At 29.5% G+C, this 9,376-nt stretch overlaps 1 protein-coding gene across 2 annotated transcripts; it reads left to right on the forward strand.

Annotated features, from left to right (window-relative positions):
* Positions 1 to 204: 204 nt before the first annotated feature.
* On the forward strand, positions 205 to 8,677 carry LOC122498395 (endothelin-converting enzyme 1-like). Of its 2 annotated transcripts, none has more exons than XM_043606094.1 (18): positions 205 to 528; positions 4,168 to 4,217; positions 4,340 to 4,504; positions 4,600 to 4,683; positions 4,786 to 4,943; positions 5,081 to 5,248; positions 5,322 to 5,420; positions 5,477 to 5,615; positions 5,712 to 5,799; positions 6,009 to 6,099; positions 6,176 to 6,355; positions 6,432 to 6,544; positions 6,770 to 6,828; positions 7,037 to 7,088; positions 7,167 to 7,255; positions 7,393 to 7,478; positions 7,596 to 7,766; positions 7,933 to 8,677. In XM_043606094.1, the coding sequence occupies exons 1-18, from the start codon at positions 503 to 505 to the stop codon at positions 8,104 to 8,106; spliced, it is 1,992 nt and encodes a 663-aa protein (XP_043462029.1). In that variant the 5' UTR covers positions 205 to 502; the 3' UTR covers positions 8,107 to 8,677. The 2 variants fall into 2 exon arrangements, with proteins under 2 accessions (XP_043462029.1, XP_043462028.1); XM_043606093.1 differs by having other exon boundaries at positions 209 to 528; positions 6,006 to 6,099.
* Positions 8,678 to 9,376: the final 699 nt, after the last annotated feature.

The following is a 9,376-nucleotide window of genomic DNA, read 5'->3' on the forward strand; positions in this document are numbered from 1 at the left end:
ACCGTAAGCCTTAAATATAAGCCTCCGCGCGCATAAACGGATATACCTCCAGGAGCATATATTTGCGCCTGCGCGAACACGTGGTCAAGGCAAACTCTTTCACAACACAGCTGCAGGCAAACACTTTGCGCAGACGCAAGTATATCCTCATAGAGGCATATCCGTTTATGCTCGCGGAGGCTTATATTTAAGGCTTACGGTGTAAACTCCTTCATAGTAGAATAGATTATATCAACAATAGTTTTACAACTTTTAAAATGTTTTTAAAAAATAGAAAAATAATCATTTTTTAGAATTCAAAAGCAAAATTTATCTCTCATTTAATAGTTGTTTTTCCAATGTATGTAAATATGGTAAAAAATAATAATTCCTGCCGATGATAAACTGAAGGTATAAATAAGAGTTTGAAACTTTATTTCTTACTATAAAATTGTTTCTCTTGTCGTAATTATCGATTAAGAAAACATTTTTCGTTCTTCATTTAAAAGCGAAAACAATTAAAATGCAATTTTGGTTTTTACCAGTACTGTAAGTATTTATTTTATAATCTTAAAATAATTCGTTTCCTAAAATTCATTACAATTCTTTAGATGCATTTTTCCATCTTGAAGTATTACATGTATGCATATTATATTTTCTCATAACCAAGGTCAAATATTAAATATAGGGGAGGGTGGTCCCATACCGACCCCCTAAAGTGCAAAGGCTAAAAAATATGCCAAAAATGTGTTTCTCTTTCTTCGTCAAAATTTTTTCGAGTAAAGGAACTATTTTTCAATGTTTTCTGACGGTTGCCGAGGTTTCTGATTGTCATTAATAAAAGATCTAAAGAAAAAGCGAAAATTTACGTTTTTAACTTTCTCAAAATGGGTGGTCCGAAACCGACCCCCCATTTTTTTGTGGGAAATCTCAAAAATAATCAAGATATAAAATTTTGATAGTAATTAAAATAAAATTCAACAGTCTGTAATGAACTGTTAAATTATTTTGACTTCATTTAAATACATTTTTGGACCTTTTTCTGAACAAAAAGGTAAATAAATGAATCATTAGTAACTTTACTCTGAGATTATTTATGTCTTTAAGTTTTGTTGACATAGTTAAACTTGAATTAATATTATTACTTTATTTAAATAAATTTTAAGGCCTTTTTTGAAATGATAATAAATATAAATTGTTAAACAGTGTCTAAATTTCCAATATAATAACAGCAATGGTTTTGCCTGTTTTAATTTTCGCCCTATTTCTAGTAAAATATATACGAATTTTGTTATTAATTTTTTTTCGTTTTCGTACTTAACTGCTTTCAAAGATGTCGAAAAGTACACTTTTTCTTAATTCATATCGCCTTGTCAAGAACATTTTACAACTGACAATGAGTAAAATATTTAACCAAAAGAGAATAAAAGTTAAGTAATAAGTGCTGTGATCGAGTTGGGACCACCCCCACTATTTTTACAAAATGTTTTGCCAATCACTTATATCAATAGAATCAATTAATTTGAATGTTGTGCGTTGAAGTTAAGGTCATACACAATCAAAATTAATTTCGTAAAAATTTTCCTTTATTCAAAAAACACTGTTAGCTCGAATTCCGTATAGGTCAAAAATTAATTTACACAATGCTAAAATCTAATATTGCTTGAATCTTCGAAATGAAATCAAACGCATTGATAAAACCTGTGGCCCAGTTGTTGGTGTTTTGAAAGTGTTCGACTAATGGTACTGACGAATTTTTTAGTGGTACCATCTTCAAAAAACATAAGGGGGTCGGTATGGGACCACCCTCTCCTACTGTAAAATTTATTTTACTGCAGCATATGTTTTATTTTATAAATGTATTTTGTCACCGAGATTTTATGTGCCTAAAAAGTAGCTTGCGCTCTACTTACAAACTACAAATTTATTATCGACGTCTCGTCAATTAAATTAAAATTCTTTAAATTTTGGGTCAAACTTAGCCAAACAGCTCACCTAAAATTAAAAATTTTTATTTTATAACCAAAATATTTTTTTGACTCTCAATATGATTCAAAAGAATCCCTGAAAATATTTATTATTATTTTCTATGGACTAGTATCCATTTACATTGTTGCTGGGATGTTGTTAAACAACAGTTTGAAGGATAGAATATTTTATTGTAACTTTAAAATAGTAGCACCTCCACCCAACGCTATCAGACAATCGAAATTAGCATATGAAGACGTTTAAATTAAATTCCTATCAATTCTACTATTTTCTATGGACTAGTACCCACCTGAATTGAAGCTGGAATGTTGTTGAACAAAATCCTGAAGGATACAATATTTTATTGTAACTTTAAAGTAGTAGCAAGAAAAAAAATAAACCTTGCATACCTGTTTCAGTTAGTCACCAATACCGACTAAAAACATCTTCTTGATTCCCCTGGGTTTCAAAACTTCTATCCACCTACGGAACTACCTTTTGGCTTCAGACTTCGCGGATGAATGGTCCTATTCAGTCGCTCAAACGACTCTTTCGTGCCGCTCTTGTTTTGGCTATATTTTCTCCTTGTCCTTGACAAAGCCCTCTTTACTTCCTCTAGGGCAGTTCTAAATACTCTGTACCTTCTTAATCCATCGACATGTTGGATATTCTTCTTTTCGCCGAACTTCGCTTGGCATAAGAAGCAGTCTTCTTGGCTGGTGACCACGGTAGCGAGCTTTACTCCTCGCTTATTTGGTCCGAGGACCGTAATCTTGCTGCTATCTGCTGGTACTGTAGAAATTATTTCCAGGGCATCCTGAACGTCTTCCTTTTTAGTAAGTTCTTCCATATCGCAGATTTCCAGCATAGTTTGCCGGTCCGCCATCTACACCTTACCTAAAGCTTCAATTACTTTTGTCACCTCCTCGGTGGATGACGCCTTATTTTAAGTCCCTTCAATTTTAATAAGGAGGTCTCCCTTTTTAGTGGGCAAAGCTCCCACAATCCTTGTCTGCCTGGCCTCCAGGTCAGCCTCTTCACGAACTTTCTTCAGCACTTTGGCGAATGTAGTTCCTTTAGCCACTTTGACGATCATTGTTGTTCGTTGTTGTGGCTGTCTTCCTTTGTTGGCTGAATTCGGCTTTGGTGCCGTTTTGGTACACTTGCCTGCAGGAGGTCCTTCCTTTTAGGAGGTCCTTCTTCCTTGTTTCTCTTTGTGTCCTTCGCAAACTCAGGACCGCTTCTGACTGTCCAAGACAACGTTTTTTACCATTGCTGCGTTGAAACGGTTACGTCTTAGCCTTCGGTCTTGGCGTGCTTCTTTCGACCAAGTTAATCCCTAGTAGAACTTCTCATATTTTTGGTCGCTGCTGCGTGCTTCTCCTTGACATCCTGTATGAGCAATGTTAATCTTCTGAATCAATCCTTGATTGTTATATTGACATTGTTCTAGACTTCACGGACTTCAGCATCTTGCTGACCTTTTCTTCCATTTTTTTAATAATCGCTGCCTCTTCCTCCCGCAGCTTAATGCATTCATCTCGATCTTCATTACAGATATTAATGTCAATCGCAGAAGCATTACTAAAAACAGAAATGCAGCTGGTTTGACTTTTTACACTGCTCGAGTCCCAGTCTCTCCACCTTGTCCACGATGGTTGTTGCCCTCCTACATCCTTAGGCCACCGTCCTCACGCCAGGCGCTTTACAATCGGAACCAGTGAGGCATTTAGCCTTGTTTTTTTACTGCTGGCCTGTCATTACATTACTTTTGTATTTCCAATCCTGCAACTGCGTTTCTGCATGGATTAACAAAATCTTTTGAATTCAGACAATTAAAAACATTTGTGACAAATGTACGTTGTCAGATTTTGTAAAAAGTGCCTGTGTGCAGAGAAAAACTCGATCAAAAACGGTTGTTTACTAATTTCACGTCATTTCAAATAGGCAGTGTCGTTTTTCTTGGGCGATAACTGTAAGTCGCACATAACCTACAAATTTCAGAGACCATCGAACTATCTTAAGCGAAAATTATACTGTAAATATTGACTTCATAACTAAGAGATATAATTTTACTATGTGTTTTATAAAATAAATTATGCAAGTTAATAAATACATCGAAAATTTTATTATAAATTTAAAACAACCAAGCATTAAATTTTAATAAAAATTTGGTTTAAATAAACATTTAGTTTTATAAAAGAAATTATATATTTGCAGATCTGTAATTACAGTAGTTTATTGTGAAGAAATGGATTTAGACCAACTTTGTAAGTATTGATTACATGTTCAGAAAGAAATTCCAAGTAGGCACAAAAATTTTATTTTAATGCTCATTTACAAAAATAAAATATACTTGACTTTTATCATAATTAGTAAATTTTACTTATAGCTGCTTTACTGTATAGTGGAATAAATCAAAGTGCAGATCCATGTGACAATTTTTATGATTTTGTCTGTGGTAAATGGGTTAAAAACAATCCTAGTGTTGAGTATATTAAAAAAAGTTGGGACCTCTCCGAATTGACAAAATTTAAATTTATTAATATAGTCAAAGGTAAACTCAAACTGCAGAGATATAAAAAATACAATGTGTATATATTTTTTTGTAGTAATATAATCATTGTACAAAATTTTTTTACCATTTTTAAGATATTCTGGAAGGGAATGCTAATATGAAAGATAATGCAAAACTCTCCATGGAAAAGATGTACTACAAATCGTGCATTGATGAGGGTAAATAGGCAAATAAATTTATTTTGTTTATCATCAATGCACACTGTATATTGTGATATGTAAAATATACAATTTTAAAAACCAAACCTTTCATAATTGCAGATTATTCAGTAAGAAACGGAAAAGCAATTTTTGCAGATGTAATGTCTAAAACTAACTGGGAAGGACAATCCTGGCAAGATGTGGCTAAATATTTTGCTACAATAGTTGGTGAAACTTTTCTTTTTCAAATTGTGCTCGACGAAGATACGAGCTTGAATGCAAGTCTAAAATTAAAAAGCGTTATATTTAAAAAATTTTAAAATGCAATTGGAATGTTTTAAATGTTTTATAGTTATATAATTATTTGTGTTTTCTATCTTAAAAATTGTTAATATAATAAGAAAATTTTACGTAGATTGTAAAACCATACAAGTCGAGGACAAACTCTATACCATTTAGAGATGAACCGGTATCATATAAGCATAATATACATGTCTTCTTGAGTCAACATAAAAAAATTACAAAAAAAACTTTAGATAAACACAAAACGTCATTGCTAAAGTTTATGCAAAGAATAAACAAGGTAATTTAAATATCGAAATTAAATTTTTAATCGAAATTACTACTAGATTTTATATTAAATAAATTATTTGCAGCTCGTGCATGATGAGGATTTAGAAATTGGAACTTATACTATTGGAGAATTACAAAAATTCTATGATTCCAAGTGCTCTTCGTTAAACGATAATTCGAAGGTAAATGAATATTATTTTTAAAAATTATCATCTATTATATTTATTCTCATTTTTAGATTAATTGGCTTGATTTTCTTCGACTGCTTGCTGATGACAAGGAAAATTCTATAGACCCATCTTTTAAAGTAGTAATTAATACGAATTATATTCTTCAATTGTGTAGAATCTTAAGTAAAACACCAATCTCGACAATTGGTAAATTTCATTATTTTTCAAAAACAGTTATTAATGCAACAAAACTTATCAACATTTTATGATGCCCTTCAATTATTTATACTATTTACTTTGCAGTACTATACATGCAATTCAATTTTGAATTTACTCCCGAGATATATTATTCTCTTAACACAGTGGAAGGTGTTAACAGTTCTCCTGAAAGGTACTTAATAGTTCTAATATTTAACTTAATAGCGTATTCTTTATTTCCTTCCAGTTATTATTAGGATACCATGTCTACATTTATAATTATCGTCTATAATTTTACCATGTCTATATTTTTCGTTTAAAATTTTTTAAAAAAATATTCTTGCGATTATAATACAGTTTATTTGACAAGAAGTTTTTAAAGGAATATGCATTTATTAGTAGGTCCTATTATTGTTTAAACAATATACCAATGACACTTGGATTTAGTGATGTAATAATGAATAATAAGGAATTCGATGGAAGAGAGAGATTTGTAAGATAATTTTAATCTTGTTTTATTTTTAATGCAAAAAATTATACTTATGCTTATTATTTTTTAATTTTACCAGGTCATGAAACTCCTTGATCATTTCAAGCCCATATTAAGAGGAGAAATTGATAATAGTTGGATTGATCATGTCGCGAGAAATGACGCTCTAAATATAATATCAGAGATAAAACTTCTTTTTTTGCCACTTAATTACGTGTTCAGCGAATTCATGTTAGAGAAGACAACATTTTCGTACAATGTAAAAAAGTATTTTTATTGTATTGAAAATGTGATATCTATATTAACTGATAGAATTATTGAAAATTTTTTTTCAGTTCGCTATAAGTAGAAGCGCTTTCCAGAATTTGATTAACTTTAAAAAGGCTCAAACTGTACATTATTTTCAATTGGCCCAAAATAAACAGCAATCGAAAAGCAAGAACAACAGGTAACAAGATTCAGGATAAGTTCGTGTGTTGCAAAATAAAAACAAAACCCATTAGTCACCTGGTGAAGTATTGCTAGAATCATCAAGCGACCACTTATATTTAGAAAATAGTAATTCAGTAACTCAGTGTTTAATAGACTTTGTCAAAAGTTTAAATGATTCTTCTTATGAATTTACATTTATAGTCAGTATTTTTATATATAATTATTTATAAAAATCTTTTAGAAGAAGCAAAAGAGAGATGAAAATGCACTTGTCTTACGAAGAAGGTGAAAATTCGTTAAGTAAGTATCATCAGAGTTTGCTAAAAATATCTCACGTTAGTAAAAAACAATGCTTTCCTTAAAGAAGTGTTTTTGAAAGATACATATGTACGTCTAATAAATATATATTTCCCTCTGACTATTTTTTTAAATAAACTCAAATCTATTCATAGTTACATTAGATAATTATATTAATTACAGTTAGTGCAATAACTATTTACTCTTTTAGTGATATCGCCAATACATTTATTTGCACCCTATTATCATCATCAAGCACCAACGTAAGTTTGAAAGTATTTAACGAACAAAAATTGCAAACAAGTACCTAATAATTGAATTTTATTTTAAAATTTCAACAGCGCCTACAATATTGGAAAAATGGGAGATTTAATCGGTCATGAAATGTCTCATGCATTTGATATTGATTTTATTTCTAAGAAATATAAAAGTAATTATATAAGTTCAGTTTATATATAATTTTATCCAGCTAATAGAAAACCCTACAATATTACATTCTACTCTTTTTACAATGTAAACAATAATTTATTTCACTTTTATAACTTAATAACTAAATACTATTTTCAGAATCTTGGAATGAAGAGAATCCAGACATGGCAACAATATTTAACGAAAGGAAAACCTGTCTCATAAATCATTACAATAATTTAAATGTAATTACTAGCCTCTAAATATTAATTGCTTATAAAAGTAATATTTACATTTTTACGCTCTTAATTAAAACAATTTTATTTATAACTGATAATGTTCTTTAAAATTTCCACGTGTAGGTGAATGGTGCGGCTACTCTAAATGAAAATTATGCTGACTTACAAGGATTAAAATTGTCATTTAAAGCGATGAGACAAATAATTGACGCTCATCCATCTTTAGGAGAGAAAACACTACCAGGTTTTGAACAATTCAATACAAACCAATTGTTCTTCATTTCCTTTGCAAATGTATGTACTATAGTTACTTTTATATTTTTTGGAATTAGAAAATCCAAATGTCGATCAATCCGACATCTTTTTTAAGTATTTTAATTTATAAGCTCCGTCATAATATTATACCCTTTTAACAATTCACATAACATATAAAATTAAATCTTTTTTTATAATTCGACAGAATTTTTGTGAAAAGTCAGTAACAAATAATGATGAGGATCATGCACCATCTATGGCAAGAGCTGTTGGTACTTTGAAGAATATGAAGGAATTTGCAGATGCATTTAATTGTCGAAAAGGTCAACACATGAATCCAATACACAAGTGTGACTTCTGGGAGAATGAAAATCCATAGTCTGCATATTATGCTTTGCTTTCTATAACTACGATATACTATTTATAGTAATTACGAATATATTCTTAAATAACGGAATGTTTAAAAAATAACTATCTAAGCTATCTTGACTATTTTAAAAACTATGACTATCCAGCGTATATTTTACTTGCTTTAACTAGAATATTTTACGAAATGTTAAAAAATAATTAACAATAAAAACTTAAATAAAACTTTCATTTTTTGAAATTTAAAGAAAATGTTTTATATAAATTAAAAAAGCACATGAAAAATTGTTTCCTTAAAATCAAACGCATTTTTTTTGACACAGGATAAATAATCGAATATATTAAGTATGCAATACTTCTACGACTTTAAAACTTTCTTTTAAAAATATAGAATCGATTCAAAAATGTTGTTCAGAATATGGAAAGCAAAGTTTATCTCTAATTTTATAGATATTTTTTTCGATCTCTGTAAATACGGTAAACAATAATAACTCGTGCTGATGATAAACTGAAGGTATAAATATGAGTTTAATAAAATAATTTTAACTAATTGAGTTTTTACATAAATTTAACAAAAATTTATGGTTATATCAGTGAGTAAATGTACTTTCGAGTAATAAAGTAAAAATTTTAAAAAATTATGTTTTTTTTTATTTTTCAATATTTTTTTATAAACAAATACAATTTTAAGCTACACTCGATTAAATATTTTTATTTTTTGCTAAATGTTCTTTAGAATAAAGATAAACAAGAACTGAAAAGAAATCTTAGTGCAAATAAAAAGGTTTTTTATAATTTGATATTTTGTCGAGCGCTGCATTCCTCGCGCAAGCACCGTACAGTGAGAATTTTTTACAATTTACTGTTCAAAAATGTCTACAGCCTACAATTTTTAACCGATTGGAGTGTTCTTAGTTTTAAATTAAAGGGAAATAAATTCTTAAGACATCGCTCAAGGCGGATTTTTGAAATATTAATTGTTTATAATTTTTTATTTAAATCAAAGTTAACAAATTAATACAATCTTTAAAAAAGGAGGATTATTTTCTGATTCCGTTACTGCACATGATCTAAATCAGTTCAAATTAATCCAATATGACCACCAGGCAATTAATAAAACATAAAATAATTTATTTAAATTGTTAAAAACAATATTAATTAACAAATAGTTAACTTTGATTCTTCTTCACCAAAAATTTTTTTTTCACGTTTGCTTTTTTATTTAGGTTCATTTAAAAATATAAGAATGTAAGTATAACTACTTACTTTAAATAGGCTGTGAA

This window comes from Leptopilina heterotoma, unplaced genomic scaffold, assembly GCF_015476425.1.
Source record: "Leptopilina heterotoma isolate Lh14 unplaced genomic scaffold, ASM1547642v1 Lhet_15, whole genome shotgun sequence".
Taxonomy (NCBI): Eukaryota; Metazoa; Arthropoda; class Insecta; order Hymenoptera; family Figitidae; genus Leptopilina; species Leptopilina heterotoma.